The sequence below is a fragment of the Tursiops truncatus genome, chromosome 18 (assembly GCF_011762595.2).
Source record: "Tursiops truncatus isolate mTurTru1 chromosome 18, mTurTru1.mat.Y, whole genome shotgun sequence".
NCBI classification, from domain to species: domain Eukaryota; kingdom Metazoa; phylum Chordata; class Mammalia; order Artiodactyla; family Delphinidae; genus Tursiops; species Tursiops truncatus.
Window position 1 is genome coordinate 18,686,765 of NC_047051.1, and position 19,310 is coordinate 18,706,074.

Below are 19,310 nucleotides of genomic sequence, written 5' to 3' on the forward strand. Positions count from 1 at the left end.
AAAAATTGTATTTTAGTAATACACCTTTGTGGATATCAGATTCTAGTGCTATTAATTGTCTTTCAGGTTTTGTTTTCTACCTGTTGACTGGAATGGAAACTGAATTCTTCTAGTTTCCTCCAATATTTAGCTTGAACTTTCCAAACAAATATTTCTGATTTTTTCCCACTATTTTGGCTTGGAAACTAAAACTGTCCTTTTCCAAAGTCATGCAAGCTAAAGCTGGACGAGTTAAAGTAAACTTCAGAGAAATCATCACAACAGCTCACGTGGGGTATTTCATGCCTGTTGGCTATGTGACCACTCAGAAAAATCACCTGAGACTTTCACACTGCAAACCAGGAAAATCTATCTGATTGCCACTGCTTGCCCCCCCTCCACCTGAAGATGCTCAAACTTGACATCTGGAAATTTTCCCAACTGGCTGCTCTCCAAACTCAGAGACTGAATTTTTTTTTTTTAACATCTTTATTGGCGTATAATTGCTTTACAATGGTGTGTTAGTTTCTGCTTTATAACAAAGTGAATCAGCTATACATATACATACATCCCCTTATCCCCTCCCTCTTGCATCTCCCTCCCACCCTCCCTGTCCCACCCCTCAGAGACTGAATTTTTAATTTGCTCAGAAACGGAATTTATAATTTGCTATTAACCTCTGTTTTTCTTTTGTTTCCATGGAAATGCCTCATTAAATTACCTGATTGCTCACACCATATAGAAGTGTAACTTAGGTGGAAGCTCACCTGCAATAACATCTCCTGACTTAAAACATCCTCGTGTTCATCTTGTAACCATGAGGATATAAGGATATGTTTGCTAATACATCATGTTTTGTCTATGTAAATAATTTTTAAAAACTGAAAACCAATTACACATTATCCAAAAAAGATTGTAGATTGATTTAGAGGTAAACCCTGAATCTGATTATAACCCATTTGAGTTATTTAATTGTTTAAATCTTGTCTCCTGGGGATCTCTGCACCAGGGAATTTTCCAATCCTTGGGTTGGCCAAAACGTTCATTTGGATTTTTCCGTAGGATCATACAGAAAACCCTCAACAAACTTCTTGGCCACCCCCAAATTTTCCTTATAGTCATCATATTAATCTCTCTAGGGCACTGTATACTCTCAAGGGTTTTTATTGCCTGTCAGCAGCCACTCTCACACCAAGTGGTATCCACTGTGATCAGATTACTGGGTGAAATCAACAATAACCGCATAAACAATGAAGATGGTGACTACATGGCCCTCTGGCCTGATGACTCAACTAATGGACACAGTGAATATGCCATTCTTTGGCCTGACTATCCATCAGCGAGCGGTAAATGAGAATGACCCTATACTGGTTGGTGATACTCTCAGGCTGCTGGAAGAATGAGCAAAAAGAGGAATTGGTAAAATCGAAAACAAATGGAGATCAGCCTAGAAAATTCCGTGGGCAGACAAAACCAGTTTAGTTACACAAATAAAGCTTAATTTAGTTTACTTGCAAGGCTAACACTACCTGGGTCGTTTCTTGCTCAGGCCTCTGAAAATCATAAGCAAAACTTGAACTATTTCCGAAGGTTGACATGAGGTAATCACTGAAAATTCTAATATTATAACCAACTGCTGTGAAGAATAAACAGTCACTGCTTTCTCCCTATATAAGCTGCTTTATAGCAATATACTTCTGAGCCTCATTCCATGTTTTGGTTTGAATGCTCCCAGTTTGCAAAGTATCTTTTCAGTATGTGCACAATAAACTTTTACTTCAGGGATTCACTGGTTTTGCTTCAGCTATTTCTGAACTTTTGACAATGTGGAATCTAAAGGGACCCCCAAATAGCCAAAACAATGTTGAAAAATAAGAACAAAACTGGAGAATGAACACTTCCTGATTTCAAAACTTACTACAAAATTACAGTAATAAAAAAAAGTTTAGGCTTAGCATAAAGACAGATATATAGCTTAATGATGTACAACAGAGAGCTCAGAAACAAATCCTCACATATATGGTCCAATAATTTTTGACAAGAGTGCCAAGACCATTTATTGGCAAGGACAATCTTTTCAACAAATGGTGCTGGGAAAACTGGATATCCACATATAAAAAATTAAGCTGGACCCTTCCCTAACATCATATACAAAAATTATCTCAAAATGGATCAAAGACCTAAATGTAAGAGCTACAACTATAAAACTTTTAGAAGAAGACAAGGGAAAATCTTCAGGGATTTGGCAATGATTTCTTGGATATGACCCCAAAGGCACAGGCTTTGGACTTCATTCAAATTTAAAACTTTTGTGCATCAAAGGACTCTCTCAACAGAGTAAAAGGGCAATCTACAGAATGGGAAAAAAATATTTGCAAGTCACACATCTGATAACGGATTAATACCCAGAATATATATAGAACTCCTTTAACTCAAAAGCAAAAAAAAAAAAAAAAAAAAAAAAAATCAATTTAAAAATAGGCATAGGGGGCTTCCCTGGTGGCACAGTGGTTGAGAGTCTGCCTGCCGATGCAGGGGACACGGGTTCGTGCCCCGGTCCGGGAAGATCCCACATGCCACGGAGCAGCTGGGCCCGTGAGCCATGGCTGCTGAGCCTGCGCGTCCGGAGCCTGTGCTCTGCAACGGGAGAGGTCACAACAGTGAGAGGCCCGCAAACCCCAAAAAAATAAATAAATAAAAATAGGCATATTTTTATGCCATATTAGGACTTGAATAGACATTTCTCCAAAAAAGATATACAAAGAGTCAATTAGCACTTGACAAGATGGTATACATCACTAATCATTAGGGAAATGCAAATCAAAACAAAAATGAGACACCACTTCAAATCCATTAGGATGAACAAACAACCTAATCCAAAAATGGGCAGAAGACCTAAACAGACGTTTCTCCAAAGAAGATGTACAGATTGCCAACAAACACATGAAAGGATGCTCAACACCACTAATCATTACAGAAATGCAAATCAAAACCACATTGAGGTATCACGTCACACCAGTCAGAATGGCCATCATCAAAAAATCTACAAACAATAAATGCTGGAGAGGGTGTGGAGAAAAGGGAACCTTCTTGCACTGTTGGTCGGAATGCAAATTGATACGGACACTATGGAGAACTGTATGGAGGTTCCTTAAAAAACTAAAAACAGAACTATCATATGACCCAGCAATCCCACTACTGAGCATATACCCTGAGAAAACCATAATTCAAAAAGAGTCATGTACCACAATGTTCATTGCAGCACTATTTACAATAGCCAGGACATGGAAGCAACCAAAGTGTCCATCGACAGATGAAAGGATAAAAAAGATGTGGCACATAGGTACAATGGAATATTACTCAGCCATAAAAAGAAACGAAATTGAGTTATTTGTAGTGAGGTGGATGGACCTAGAGTCTGTCATACAGAGTGAAATAAGTCAGAAAGAGAAAAACAAATACCATATGCTAACACATATATACGGAATCAAAGGAAAAAAATAGTTCTGATGAACCTAGGGACAGGGCAGGAATAAAGACGCAGACGTAGAGAAAGGACTTGAGGACACGGGGGTGGGGGAAGGGTAAGCTGGGACAAAGTGAGAGAGTAGCATGGACATATATACACTACCAAACGTAAAACAGATAGCTAGTGGGAAGCAGCTGCATAGCACAGGGAGATCAGCTCAGTGCTTTGTGACCACCGAGAGGGGTGGGATAGGGAGGGTGGGAGTGAGATACAAGAGGGAGGGGATACGGGGATATATGTATACATATAGCTGATTCACTTTGTTATACAGCAGAAACCAACACAACATTGTAAAGCAATTATACTCCAATAAAAATGTTAAAAAAAATCCATCAGGATGGCTATTATAAAAGCAAAAACAAAAACAAAAAACAAGTGTTGGCAAGGATGTGGAGAAATTGAACCCTTGTGCACTGCTGACCAGAATGTAAAATGGTGCAGCCACTATGAAAAACAATATGGCAGTTTCTCGGCAATTAAAAATAGAATTATCAGGGACTTCCCTGGTGGCGCAGTGGTTGAGAACCCACCTGCCAGTGCTGGGGACCCGGGTTCGATCCTTGGTCTGGGAAGAACCCACAAGCCGTGGAGCAACTGAGCCCATGCACCACAACTACTGAAGCCTTTGTATCTAGAGCCCGTGCTCCACAATAAGAGAAGCCACTGCAGTGAAAAGCCCGTGCACCGCAACGAAGAGTAGCCCCCTCTCGCCGCAACTAGAGAAAGCCTGCAAGCAGCAACAAAGACCCAAAGCAGCCAAAAATAAATACATTTATTTTTAAAAAGTAGAATTATCATATGATCCAGCAATTCTACTTCTAAGTATATACCCCAGAGAACTGAAAGCAGGGTCTTGAAGAGATATTTCCATACTAGTGTTCACAGTAGCCAAAAGGTGGAAGCAACCCAGTGTCCATTGATGGATGAATGGATAAACAAAATGTGATATATACATACAGTGTAATATTATTCAGCCTTTAGAAGGAAGGAAATTCTGACACATGCTACAACACAGATGAACTTTGAGGACGTTATGCTAAGTGAAATACGCCAGTCATACGAAGATAGGTACTCTATGATTCCACTTACATGTAATATCTAAAGAGACAGAAAGTAGAATGGTGGTTGCCTGGGGCTGAAGGGAGGTAGAAATGAAGAGCTGTTATTTAATGGGTACAGAGTTTCAGTCTGGTAAGATGGAAAAAGTTCTAGAGACAGTGGTGTTGGGTGCACAACAATATGAATATACTTAATGCCACTGAGCTGCACTCTCAAAAATGGTTAATATGGTAAAGTTTGTGTTATGTATATGTTACCACAATTTTTTAAAGTAAAAATATTTTTGTAAAAAATTGGAAGTATAAAAAAAAAAAGAATGCAGTAGTAGCAGCCTATCTAGCTGTCTACCTGTTTCCACTCTTGCTGTTCTACAATCGGGTTTTTAAAGAGTCAATCAGATCATGTCACTCCCCCGCTCAAAACTCCATAATGATTCCCAACATTCTCAGAACAAAAATCCTGACCATGGTCTACAAAGGCCAGACCTGATCAGCCCCTCCTCTGTTCTATACGACCTCATCTTCTGCCACGAGGACTTGCCTGCTGCTCTGTGTGTGTACACGTGCTGCAATGCCCCAGCACCCCTCACTCCCTCACTTCGTTCTGGTCTCTGCTTAAATGCCACCACCTCAGAGATGACTTCCCTGACCTCTCTTCCTAAGAGACCTCCCCACACACTCTCTACCCGCTTAATGCTGCTTTATTTTGCTTTATAGTGTTCATCACCATTACTACTTCTGATAATATTACATATTTATTTGTAAATTGTTAAACTCCTAGGCTATTTGTCTGTACAGACTTCTCAGACTCCTTGGGGTTCTGGCTGGAATGTGGCCAACCTCCAAAGAGCTGGCAAAGCCCTTGCTCTCTTCCCACACTTAGGCCTGTGGACACTCCAGCCTTCATGTCCATTTCCCCGCCCCTGCAAACAGCCACCCTTGGCCATTCCTAGGACATAGAGGTACACAAGATGTATGCTCCAACATACCTGGGGAAGAGGCCACACAGCCCCTGGGGACACTTGGCTGGGGAATTCTCAGGAAGTGGGCCTGGGAGATGGGCACAGCCTTTGGCCCCACAGTCTCCCAGCCCCCTTGGGACAGGAGGGGCTGGAAGGCTGTAAGAGGACTAGAGGGGGGTTCTCCAAAGCAGGGCAGCAACTCCCCATGCCTGAGTCTACAAATGGTTCTACATTCAAGGTCCCACCCCAGCCTCCCTTTCTGGTCATGTTTCCTGTTAGTGCCCTTCTTGCTCCTTACCCACACTCCAGTCCAACTGAATTATTTGTTCATCTCCAAAAACAAAAAGCACCATTTTAGGGCTTCCCTGGTGGCTCAGTGGTTGAGAGTCCACCTGCCGATGCAGGGGACGCGGGTTCGTGCCCTAGTCTGGGAGGATACCGCATGCCGGGGAGCGGCTGGGCCCGTGAGCCATGGCCGCTGAGCCTGCGCGTCCGCAGCCTGTGCTCCGCAACGGGAGAGGCCACAACAGTGAGAGGCCTCGTACCGCAAAAAAAAAAAAAAAAAAGTGAAAAAAATTCAACCCTCTAATGCCAGAGCTAACTCTGCACGTCAGGTTTTCAAGGAGCAGAACAAGACTCTTTTTCAAGAGTGTTAGAAAGATAAGGAGCGAAAAGCTTTTTTTTCTTTTTTTTTTCTCCCTACCTCTCAGCAGGTAAACCTCAGGGAAAGGAGAAATCTCTTTAAGATTTTATTTTTAGAACATCCTGGGATTTGTAAGCCCTATATAGACAGGAACTTCACTGAAAGGTACCCATTATAAAGTCTTTCTTTGTACAACTTGATCTGATGATGTAAAGAGATGAAATCCCATTTTAATCAGATTTGCCAGGATGAAGAATGAAATCAGTTTTTTGGAGTAGATAGGGAAAGAGTCCATGGCTTTAAAGAGAAGATAATCCTGAGAGCAGAGAAATGAATCAACACATTTTCCAACCTGTTGCTCCTGATGACCTTGAGGAAAAAAACAAAACAAAAAAATGGCAGCATGTTTAATGCATAAAGTGCACGGAGAAATTCTCTGGAACTCTCAAGGGCCTGCGGAAGTCCTCAAAAGATGAGAATCAACTCTAATTTTTTTTTTTTTTTAAGTTGGTCCAATTTTATTGAAATCTGTTACAGAAGACAATTCAAATAGGAACCACTGTGGTTTTAATGCCTACAGAAATCTGAGTTACGTTTTACTGCAAAATATAAAATACATTAATTCTAACTACAGTGTAAAAAAGATTTTAATTAATAATGAATTGTTTGTCCTCATTAAATTAGATATTTGCAAATGTTTTCCTAAATACAACTAATTTAGAGATATCTTTCTTTTAAAGTTCAAATAGCCAGTTTAAATTTGAGAAAACATACACTTACTGTAACATGAAAGATGTTCAACTGAGATACTTCAGCCCCAACTTCACAAACTACTGGAGATTAGGAGATCCTTTGTTGCTAGATGAAAAAATATCACTTACATCAGGGAAAATACTAGACTACCAGTTTAAAATGAGCAATAGTTCACATAATATTAGAGAAATTCTCTCTTGCCTTACAAATGCAAAATAAATCCTCCAGACTGCCTTCTCTGTAGAGACCACCAGCTCACTACCCAGGCTCTGAAACTCAGCACAGTTAGCTAGGGAAAAAACAAGACAGACTTCAGTATGAGAATGAGCCAAAACATTTCCCGAGGGAAGCATTTCTGATTTTGTTAAGTATTCTCTTGATCTTTAAGCTCTTTTTTAAAAAAACAAAACAAACAACCCCACTCAATTCCCAAGATCAGTTTGAAAATGAAAAATATAGATCTGCTGGCTCTAACAACCTTCATCAAGTCAAGGCACTGGTTTAACTCACATCTCCTGATATTTCCTCCCCATTTCCTACTGACAGCGTCCCCCCCTTGCCCTTAGAGTAGTTGAGGTTCCCTCTAATACAGACCCTTGGTTTTTTTAGCGTTAGCGAAAACATATTTTGAAAAATGTGTTTAGTAAATACCCTTCAAGTCCTGACCTAATTTCCTGATACAAAAAGCACATAAGAAGTGGTGTCCCCTGCGACTGTCTAAGGCTTACCCAACTATTTAGGAAGTTCCCTTGACTCTAAGTTTGCCTTTAGAGGTTAAAATTCAACATAGAAAAAAATTCAGTTATCAAAATCTATTCCTAATTTAGAGTAAAGCTACATTACACAGCAAAACTCCACTTATTAAACTTTATCTCATGCAAACTTAAAATTATAAAAATAGTAATTCCAGGCCCCACGGTAGACCATAAACCTACTTAGATGCAAACATGGTAAACACTTAAAAATTTTTTTTCCATTCTTCCTAAAAGAAGTGTGTTTTGGCTGATAGAGCAACATAACACATGAAGTCTGTTGCTAAGGAACACAATTTTTGACCTGGTAACAGAAATCATTCTGGTAATCTGACACACAACCAAGATGTTAAGACTATAGAATTAAAGGCATTCTTTTGGATTCTGTCCTTTAATAAGTTTTTAAGTGGAAAACCATGAAGAGCCTTCCAGCTCAGTAGAGACATATTAAATAAAGCTTGGTAAAAATAGGCAGGTTCGCAGACCTTGGGAATGCACATCAAATTCAACAGGCCAAAGGAGTGAGTTTTTCATGACGGGGCTCTCACCACTCACTGGTTTTGGGCCAGTTTTCCATAACCTCCTCTCCCAGCATCGTAGTCCTGACGATACTCATCTCGCACCTGGCCCCCAGAACGCCCACGGCCATACTGCCTGCCCTCCTTAAAGCCTGCGTCCCAGTCTGTGCGAATGATCCGGTCATCCAGACGAGTTTCATTTATGTACCGCATGGCATTTTCTGCATCTGCTCTTAAATAGTATTCCACAAAGCAGAACCCACATGCTGTTTTCTTCATTTTATCCAGGCCCATGATGATTTTCTTTATGTCACCACTTTTGCTGAAGAGTTCATAGATTTGTTCTTCAGTTGTATAAAAGGAAAGATTTCCAACATACAATGTACAGCTTTTCTTCAGCAATTTTTCCTGTTCTTCATTGTCACCCCGGAAGTGCTGGTCCCGGTACTGGCTCAGCTCGACGTAGGAGTCGCTGCGCAGCGCCTTCAGGAGGCCACCCGACATAACGCACAGATTTCGGTCGAGCTCAACTCTAATTTTGAAGGAGATCTCAAAGTTTGTTCCCGGATGACAAGGTGAGTTAAGGAGAATCAGGGCCAATTTCTTGCTGATTACACTAATGCACTAGTCACAGAGCTGTTTACTTAGACTTTTAGAGAGGTGAGCTTGAATCTAGCAGGTATGTTCTTGTAAACACAAATCTGGGATTTTTAAACAATCAGGACCACTGTTAAGTCATTAGGGCACCAGAGAGAGTAGCTTATTTTCAGAACACAAGGAAGAAGTCCATGGAAATCATGTTTCTATTTAGGTCATTAACCAAGGGAAAGAATGAAAGTAAAACTTGAAAATTCATGAACGTTAGAAAACAACAAATTTTATGGGCAGTTGGGCTCATTCTGGGATAAGACAAACGAGAAAAGAATTACCCAGTGTAGTGAGCTGAACGGTGGCACCAAAGGTATCCTAGCCTCGGAATCTGTACATTTTTTTGGAGATGTTATAAATTTATTCTGAATCAGATTAAATTGTGTTCAGTATGGCTCAATTCTTTACAAATCAGAATTCTCGGATATATGTTAAAACACTTAAATGGTTTTAATGTTTATTCCTTAGTTATACCGGATACACATCAGTTTAACTATGCAAAAGGCAATGCTGACATGGTTACTGGGACCCAAAGCATGGTTAGGGGACCCTGCCCCAGCGGACTGGCAAGTGAGGAATCCACCAAAACTCTTTAGGACCTCCTTCCTACCAGGCCATCTCTTGAGTGCTCACTCCTCAGGTATCCCTTGATGTTGAGTGGAACAAAATCTACCACTGGAGTTTCATACCGCAGTTACTGGGCTTCTCCTAGCATTCATGCTTAAGGAAAAAAAAAAAAAAGTCAGCAAAAAGAAAGCATATTTGGGCTTCCCCGGTGGCGCAGTGGTTGAGAGTCTGCCTGCCGATGCAGGGGACGCGGGTTCGTGCCCCGGTCCGGGAGGATCCCACGTGCCGCGAAGCGGCTGGGCCCGTGAGCCATGGCCGCTGGGCCTGCGCGTCCGGGGCCTGTGCTCCGCAACGGGAGAGGCCACAACAGTGAGAGGCCCGCGTACCGCAAAAAAAAAAAGAAAGCATATTTGACAGTTAAAATACTTTACCCTCTCCAGTGTGGCTTCTCTGACGTTTGGAAAGATGGCCTAATATTGCCTTTTATGACAAAAGCTGTCACTAATTTAAGGACCCACTCAGGTGGGCTCAACATGCAATCACAGGGATCACTATAAGAGAGGCTGAGGGACTTTTGACAGAGCCCCACAGAGAAGGCCGCCTTAAGTGGACAGAGTGGGGTAGCCATAAGCCAAGGAGTACCTGACGCCACTAGACGCTGGAAAAAGCAAGGAAGGGTTCCCCGAGAGCCTCCAGATGGTGCTCTCTCAGCACCCTGATTTCAGAAATCTGGCTTCCAGAACTGTGAGAGAAGGAATTTCTGTTGTTTTAAGCCATCAAGTTTATGGCAACTTGTACGGCAGTCCTAGGGAACCCACACACCTACCTTCACCAACCGTGAAGACCTAAAATTTAAGGAGAAAGTGATTCGGTTGCCATTAACCATCCAGTGGGTTTAAACCACAGAGGACTTATTTTATTTTTATTAAAATAAAAACTCTTTTGTTTTAATATTTTGATTTTCAATCTCCCATGTTTAATTCTTCCTCCAGAGGAACAACGTAGCTTCCCATTTACGTATTTGGGTGTGTTGGGTCTTTGTTGCTGCGGGCAGGCTTTCTCAAGTTGCCGCGAGCAGGGCTTACTCTTCGTTGCAGTGCGTGGGCTTCTCATTGCAGTGGCTTCTCCTGTTGCAGGGCACGGGCTCTAGGCACGTGGGCTTCAGTAGTTGTGGCACATGGGCTCAGCAGTTGTGGCTCGCAGGCTCTAGAGCACAGGTTCAGTAGTTGTGGCGCATGGGCTTAGTTGCTCTGCAGCATGTGGGATCTTCCTGGACCAGGGCCCGAACCCGTGTCCCCTGCATTGGCAGGCGGATTCTTAACCACTGCGCCACCAGGGAAGTCCCAGAAGTGCTTTTTTAATACGTTGAGCAAATTGGTGATGGGTTGCCAAGTTGAGAATTCTAACAGGCGGTGAATTTCTCACAGAATATTGCATGAGAATGAGAGTCAGGAGACTCCAGGTCTAGACCTTAAGGGGACCAGCTGACAGCCTTGGGGAAGGAGCAGGTCCATTTCCCTTTGTATGATTTGTACAATGGAGTTACCCAGAGCTTGCTTTGTGGAGAGTGTAAACATGGAGAATCCCTCCCACTCTTCATTCCCTTATCAGAACTCTTCCCCTCCTTTTCAGGCTCCTCTGCTTCAGACCCCGAAAATCTCTTGCTGCCCATCCTAGGCCTTTTAGAGGAAACAAATAGTCAAGTCACTTAGGATAAATTAGTGCCTAAGAACAGCGGTCCCCAACGCCCCTGGCCACAGACCAGCACCGGGCCTCGTCCTCTTGGGAACTGGGTGGCACAGCAGGAGGTGAGCGGCAGGCAAGGGAGCGAAGCTTCATCTGCCGCTCCCCATTGCTCCCCATCACTCACATTACCGCCTGAACCATCCCCCCCCACCCCCAGTCCATGGAAAAATTGTCTGCCACAAAACCAGTCCCTTGTGCCAAAAAGGTTGGGGACCGCTGCCTTAGAACATAGTATTCTGGAAAAGGTCCACCGAATTAGAGCCTGAACAAAATGCAGGTATGTAAGAGAATCTGAACTTGCTTGTTTAGTTTTAAATCTGTAATTGCTCATCATTCCCTTCTGGTTTCTTCCAAATCCCAACGACGGTATCATGATCCCAGCTTGCAGCTCTCAAGGCTCTCTCCCTGTCCTCTGCGGCTTCAGTCCCCGGCAGCTGAGTGCCTTCTTCATTCTTATCTTTGCCTGAGGTGGCAGGTGGCCAGGTAGGAACCTCGAACAGAGTCAAGAGATAGTCTGGTCTGATGCCTGCAGGCTGATTGTCTGGTCTTGGAAACACAGTGGGACCCCTCCATGGGGGAAGGGGGAGGAAGGAGGATACAAAGATAAGTGCAACCAGTTACTGAACACAACGAATTTCTAAACTAAACTTAGTTTCTTTCCACAAAAGTCAATCATGCTACCAATTGCCAAAACACAGCATTTTAGTGCACTCCCTTCTAGACGTTTTTCTATGCTGTTTGCTCATTTGTTGCTTCCTTTGTTTGCCATAAATTTGCATCCTGATTTTTCCCACATACACTTTAACAGATTTTCCCATGTCAGCATAAACATTTTATTTTATTTTACTTTATATTTATTTATTTATTTCGGCTGCGCCAGGTCTTAGTTGCGGCATGTGGGATCTTTAGTTGTGGCATGCGAACTCTTATTTGCAGCATGCATGTGGGATCTAGTTCCCTGACAAGGGATTGAACCCCTGGTCCCCTGCATTGAGAGCTCGGAGTCTTAGCCACTGGACCTCCAGGGAAGTCCCAGCATAAACCTTTTAATGGTTGAATTCTACTCCATCAACAGGATGCACTGTAGTTGGGAGAATAAACTGCATTCACTGTGTGAATTTTTCCCACTGATGCATGAAGCTTTTCCCAAATTTGGGGTGACAGACCGCTGTGGATGGCTCTGGGTTAGTTTCAGTAATAGAATGTAAGGAGAGAGCTTGTAAACATGAAGTTCAACATGGCAGATAATGGGCGGGCTCTTGAGATAAATGACAAATGAGCCACCAGAAAATCCTAAAGAATGTTCTGTTCTCCACCTTCCCTGGCTTGAGCCTGAGTTTGAGGCCAGGGCTTTAAGAACTAATATAGGTGTCTCCCCTGATATCACACCCCGAGACCAGGCTCAGGGCCAGAGCACCTGGGGATCCGAAAGAGCCCACTTCCTCCCAGCTCTGGGCAGAGCACATGAGCAGCAGGGGCGCAGGGATGCCCGACCTCCCTCTGTGCTTGGCTGGCTCAGGGGCTGCACGTGCAGGCATTTAAACAGCAGGTGCTGGCCTGATGGTGCTGTGGCCTTGCTGTCTCTCCTCCTTTCCCATCTGTAGACAGAAGAATGACCCAGCTTGAGCAGAACACTTCAGGGACATTTGGGAAATAGAGGCATGAGAAAGACTGGGGACAAGGACAAGAGAGGAGGAGATAGGTTGGAAACAAACTGTCACCCCAGGTGAAGACCTAGGAGCCAGACCATTTCACTTGGTCCCTCTATCACTCTGTTCCTGCCTCTCCCCTGTTCTTGCTGTCAGTGGTGTGGGTGGGGAGGGCCCTCCGTTAAAAGCTGCACAGCTCAGACTCCCAGGCCCACCAAGCTTCTGGCTTGATTTGGCACTAGTGAAAGGGAGAATTTCTTCCCATCTGATCCTCCGGTGGCATTTCCGATGGCAGCTGTGTCTCCTCTGTGGCTCCAGCTCCTGCTCCCAACTTACCATGTGCCCAACTTCTGCTAAGTGAACCCCGAGTTTGGTGAAGGCCATGTTCTCCCTCTGTCCATGAAGCTTATGGTGGCCATAGCCTCTCGCTGTACTAATCTCTGTTACCTTAGTCCCTCTTTTGGTCTCTCAGCTCTTCCATCACCTGTGCAAACCTTCCCTGTTTCTTTTTTTCTCATGTAGTGATTGCAGTGACACTGTGATATGGTCCCATCTGATAATACCTAAATGATGAGGATGCTACATTTCAGAGATGTTGAGTAATTATGCATCCTCCTACCATTAGCAAAAGCCAGGGATACCAACCATAGTTCCTTTGGCTAGTATAAACCCCTCCTGCCCATATGAGGGAATTTCTACTTACTAACAGAACCAATAGCTCCCCTTAGCCTTGCCAAGCATTTATGTGACACATATTCATTTGGCACCAATGTTTCCTCAGTTTATCAGGCTTCTCTCCATCTTAACAGCTTGAGGATGGGGGCAGCAAGGGCCTCTTGGGTATGCCAAACTAAAAGGAAACTGGGCATGCTCAGCAGAATAGATGGCCCAAGAAAATAAAAACACAAAATGCATCAGGCATTTAAGTACTGAAAGGGTACTTTGCAGTTGCTCTAATAGCTGGAGACTTCAGAATTCTGCAGAGCCCAGGAAATTGTATTATTTCATCCAAGTCATTAGGGAGGTCCAAGTACCAAGTCCTTGGAACTGCCCAGACGAGCCAATTCACTTTGCTTCTTGTAGATGAGCCATAAGACTCCTGTTGATGACAGCCCAGGGTACAATTAGCACTACCCTCTGCACTGATGGGGAGGGGGCAATGCTGCGGAAGGAAAGGAGCCTGGGCTCCATCCTGGTGGCGTGGAGAGAGGCGGGTTTGGTAAAGGAGTGGGTCTGCAGATAAACAGATGAGAAATGTGCAGTGGAGAAGGCATTCTGAAATCTGATTTTCTCACACTCCAGGGATGTCAGTGTTTATAAATTCCTTCCTCTGGTGCTCATAGAAAGACTCTTCTGCTTTGACTCTTCTGTTAAGTAATTAGGAGCCTGGAAAGATGAGACCCCAGGAACCTAGTAGGGTGCATCAAGGAAATTGATGTAAGGCTGCTGTTTTTCCTGGTCCTCACAGGGGCAGACCCAAGAGCTCCAAGGAAGCCTCAGGACCAGACTCCTGTGGGTGGACCACACACAGACTCCTGTGGGTGGACCACACACAGACGTGGGGATAAAACCAAAGCTGAACCCCAGGGACGGAGTGACTAAGGAACAAGATCGAAAATCTTTCCATCATCTTTACAGGCTGCAGATTATATCCCCATGATCAGCTAGGTAGACCCTGTGTCTATGGAATATCTGAGCAGACAATGAGTGTTCCCACAAACGAAAATGGTCTAGCTCTGGCAGCTGTGGACTTTGGGGGCAGCACACACAGGAATTGGGCTAGATCAGAGTCTGAGTGGTCCCCCAGCCCACAGCAGGTCCAGAGACCAGCCCAGAGGCAGAGGAGAGCCTCTTGGGGAGGTGGAGGTGGGCAGTGGCTCACGGCGTGTGCAAGGACACTTACAGCAGAGACCCCAGGGAAACAAAATTATTACTACTAATTTTATTATGTTTTGATTCATTCTATTGTTTGTTCTAGCTTTTTTTTTCTGGTTTCATTTTCTTTTTTTTTTTTTTTATTGTTGTTGTTTTAGTTTTTTTTTTTAATTTAGTCTTTTGGGATCTCTGTGTTTTATAACATTTTCATTTTTTATTTTTTTATACTTTCTATTTTTACTGTTTTTCTGTTGGTCTGTGTTCTTTTCCCTTTTTTGTCCTCTTTTTCTTTTATATATACATTTATATATATTTATATTTTCATTTCTACTTTGTTTCTCTGTTGTCCTGTTTTTTCCCTTTTTATTTTGTTTTATTTTTTTTAAATCATTTTTATCAGTTTGGTCTGTTCCCTTGCTTTACTCTTCAGTTGGCACACTGCTTTGGTTTTGCTTTTAGGTTACGTGTTTTTGTTAGTTTTAATCCTAATTGTTTGATTTCATTTTTGAGTTCTTCTATTTGTCTGGTTATTCTCTTGCTTTTTATTTGGTTCTGTTTTTGTTTCTTTTACGTGTGTGTGTGTTTCCTTGTTTTTGTTTGATTTTGTTTTTACCATTTTTCCTGAGTTTTGTCTTTTTTTAAAAATATATTTTCTATTTTATTTTTTTAATATTTCTGTTTCTATGTTGCTTTTCTGTTTTTCTGTCTTCTTTCCCCTTTCTCTTTCTCTTTCTTTTTTTAAAAATGACTTTTGTCCGTTTGTTTTGTTTCTTTGCTTCATTCTTCAGTTGGCACTCTGCTTTGGTTTTGTTTTTTGGTTTTGAGTTTTTGTCAGGTTTCTGCTTAATTGTTTGATTTTGTTCTTGGGTTCTTTTGTTTGTCTGGCTGTTCTCTTGCTATTTGATTTATTTTGTTCTGTTTCGGTTTCTTTTGTGTGTGTGCGTGTTTCCTTGTTTCTGTTTGTTTGATTTTACTTTTTATCATTTGTCTGGGGTTTTGTTAGTCTTTTTTTGTTTTTAATCCCCTTTATGGCCAGGATGAGAGACTTGTGGGGTCTTGGTGCCTTGACCAGAAGTCGGGCCTGAGGCTCTGGAGTGGGAGCACCGAGTCCAGGATGCTGGACCACTAGAGAATTCCTGGCCGCAGGGAAGATTAATCACTGAGAGCTCTCACCGAGGCCTCTATCTGAGTCCAAGACCCAACTCTACCCAACTGCCAGCAGCTCCCAGCACTGAACGCCTCACACCAAACAACAAACGAGACAGGAACACAAACCCACCCATCAGCACACAGACTACCTAAAGTCATACTAAGCTCGCAGACACCCCAAAACACACCACCTGACACGGCCCTGCTCATCACAGGGAAAAGACTCAGCCCCACCCACCAGGACGCAGGCACCATTCCCTCCCATCAGGAAGCCTTCACAAGATGCTGGACCAACCCCACCACCGGGGGCAGAGAACAGAAGCAAGAGGAACTGCGACCCTGCAGCCTAGGGAAAGGAGACCTCAGATACTGTAAATAAGACAAAATGAGAAGACAGAGAAATATCTTACAGGTAAAGGAGAAAGATAAAAACCCACAAGACCAACTAAACGAACAGGAAATAGGCAAACTACCTGAAAAAGAATTCAGAGTAATGATACTAAAGATGATCCAATATCTTGGAAACAGAATAGAGAAAATACATTTAACAAGGACCTAGAAGAACTAAAGAGCAAACAAACAGTAATGAACAACACATAACTAAGAAACTAAGAAATTAAAAATACTCTAGAAGGAATCAATAGCAGAATAACTGAGGCAGAAGAACGGAGAAGTGAGCAGGAAGACAGAATGGTGGAAATAACTGCCACGGAGCAGAATAAAGAAAAAAGAATGAAAAGAAATGAGGACAGTCTCAGAGACCTCTGGGACAACATAAAATGCTCCAACATTCAAATCATAGGCATCCCAGAAGAAGAAAAAACAAAAGGGTCTGAGGAAATATTTGAAGAGTTCATAGTTGAAGACTTTCCCAACATGGGAAAGGAAATAGTCAGTCAACTCCAGGAAGCACAGAGCGTCCCATACAGGATAAACCCAAGGAGAAACATGGCGAGACACATAATAATCAAACTAACAAAAATTAAACACAAAGAAAAAATATTAAAAGTAGCAAGTGAAAAGGAGCAAATAACATAGAAGGGAATCCCCATAAGGTTAACAGCTGATCTTTCAGCAGAAATTCTACAGGTCAGAAGGGAGTGACAAGATATTAAAAGTGATGAAAGGGAACAAACCTACAACCAAGATGACTCTACCCAGCAAGGATCTCATTCAGATTTGACGGAGAAATCAAAAGCTTTACAGACAAGCAAAAGTTAAGAGAATTCAGCACCACCAAACCAGCTTTACAACAAATGCTAAAGGAACTTCTCTAGGCAGGAAACACAAGAGAAGGAAAAGACTTATGAAAACAAACCCAAAACAATTAAGAAAATGGTAACAGGAACATACTTATTAATAATTACCTTAAATGTAAATGGATTAAATGCCCCAACCAAAAGACACAGACTGGCTGAATGGATACAAAAACAAGAGCCATATATATGCTGTCTACAAGAGACCCACTTCAGACCTAGGGACATATACAGACTGAAAGTGAGAGGATGGAAAAAGATATTCCATGCAAATTGAAATCAAAATAAAGCTAGAGTAGCAATACTCATATCAGACAAAATATACTTTAAAATAAAGACTGTTACAAGAGACAAGGAAGGACACTATATAATGATCAAAGGATCAATCCAAGAAGAAGATACAACAATGGTAAATATATATGCATCCAACATAGGAGCAACTCAATACATAAGGCAAACGCTAACAGCCATAAAAGGGGAAATCAACAGTAACACAATAATACTAGGGGACTTTAACACCCCACTTACACCAATGGACAGATCATCCAAACAGAAAATAAATAAGGAAACACAAGCTTTAAATGATACATTAGACCAGATGGACTTAATTGATATTTATAGGACATTCCATCCAAAAACAACAGAATACACTTTCTTCTCAAGTGCTCATGGAACATTCTCCAGGATAGATCACATCTTGGGTCACAAATCAAGCCTCAGTAAATTTAAGAAAATTGAAATCATATCAAGCATCTTTTCCGACCACAACCCTATGAGAGTAGATATCAATTACAGGAAAAAAACTGTAAAAAATACAAACACATGGAGGCTAAACAATACGCTACAAAACAACCAAGCGATCACTGAAGAAATCAAAGAGGATCACAAAAAATGCCTGGAAACAAATGACAATGAAAAGATGACGACCCAAAACATATGGGCTGCAGCAAAAGCAGTTCTAAGAGGAAGTTTATAGCAATACAATCCTACCTCAAGAAACAAGAAAAATCTCAAATAAACAACCTAACCTTACACCTAAAGCAATTAGAGAAAGAATAACAAAACCGCCCTCAAAGTTAGCAGAAGGAAAGAAATCATAAAGATCAGATCAGAAATAAATGAAAAAGAAATGAAGGAAACAATAGCAAAGATCAATAAAACTAAAAGCTGGTTCTTTGAGAAGGTAAACAAAATTGATACCATTAGCCAGACTTATCAGGAAAAAGAGGAAAAAGACTCAAATCAACAGAATTAGAAATGAAAAAGGAGAAGTAACAACTGACACCATAGAAATGCAAAGGATCATGAGAGACTACTACAAGCAACTATATGCCAATAAAGTGGACAACCTGGAGGAAATGGACAAATTCTGAGAGAGTACAACCTTTCAAGACTAAACCAGGAAGAAATAGAAAACATGAACAGACCAATCACATTGAGGTATCACCTCACACCGGTCAGAATGGCCATCATCAAAAAATCTACAAACAATAAATGCTGGAGAGGATGTGGAGAAAAGGGAACCCTCTTGCACTGTTGGTGGGAATGTAAATTGATAGAGCCACTATGGAGAACAGTATGGAGGTTCCTTAAAAAACTAAAAACAGAACTACCATATGACCCAGCAATCCCACTACTGGGCATATACCCTGAGAAAACCATAATTCAAAAAGACACATGCACCACAATGTTCATTGCAGCTCTATTTACAATAGCCAGGACATGGAAGCCCCTAAATGTCCATCGACAGATGAATGGATAAAGAGGATGTGGCACATATATACAATGGAATATTACTCAGCCATAAAAAGAAACAAAATTGAGTTATTTGTAGTGAGGTGGATGGACCTAGAGACTGTCATACAGAGTGAAGTAAGTCAGAAAGAGAAAAACAAATACCGTATGCTAACACATATATATGGAATCTAAAAAAAAAAAAGGTTCTGAAGAACCTAGGGCAGGACAGGAATAAAGACGCAGACATAGAGAATGGACTTGAGGACACGGGGAGGGGGAAGGGTAAGCTGGGACGAAGTGAGAGAGTAGCATTGACATATATACACTACCAAATGTAAAACAGATAGCTAGTGGGAAGCAGCCGCATAGCACAGGGAGATCAGCTCCGTGCTTTGTGACCACCTAGAGGGGTGGGATAGGGAGGGTGGGAGTGAGACCCAAGAGGGAGGGGATATGGGGATATATGTATACGTATAGCTGATTCACCTT

At 42.1% G+C, this 19,310-nt stretch overlaps 1 protein-coding gene and 1 pseudogene across 1 annotated transcript in view; both read right to left on the reverse strand.

The window, feature by feature from the left end:
- Positions 1–7,089, reverse strand: part of CYSLTR2 (cysteinyl leukotriene receptor 2) — a 42,068-nt gene extending 34,979 nt beyond the window's left edge. The window contains exon 1 of the mRNA XM_073795187.1: positions 6,952–7,089. Coding sequence (XP_073651288.1) covers positions 6,952–6,959 — 8 coding nt within the window. The 5' untranslated portion in view covers positions 6,960–7,089. The remainder of the gene's footprint in view (positions 1–6,951) is intronic.
- A 950-nt stretch (positions 7,090–8,039) lies between these two features.
- On the reverse strand, positions 8,040–8,735 carry LOC109550182 (nuclear cap-binding protein subunit 2 pseudogene; annotated as a pseudogene).
- Positions 8,736–19,310: the final 10,575 nt, after the last annotated feature.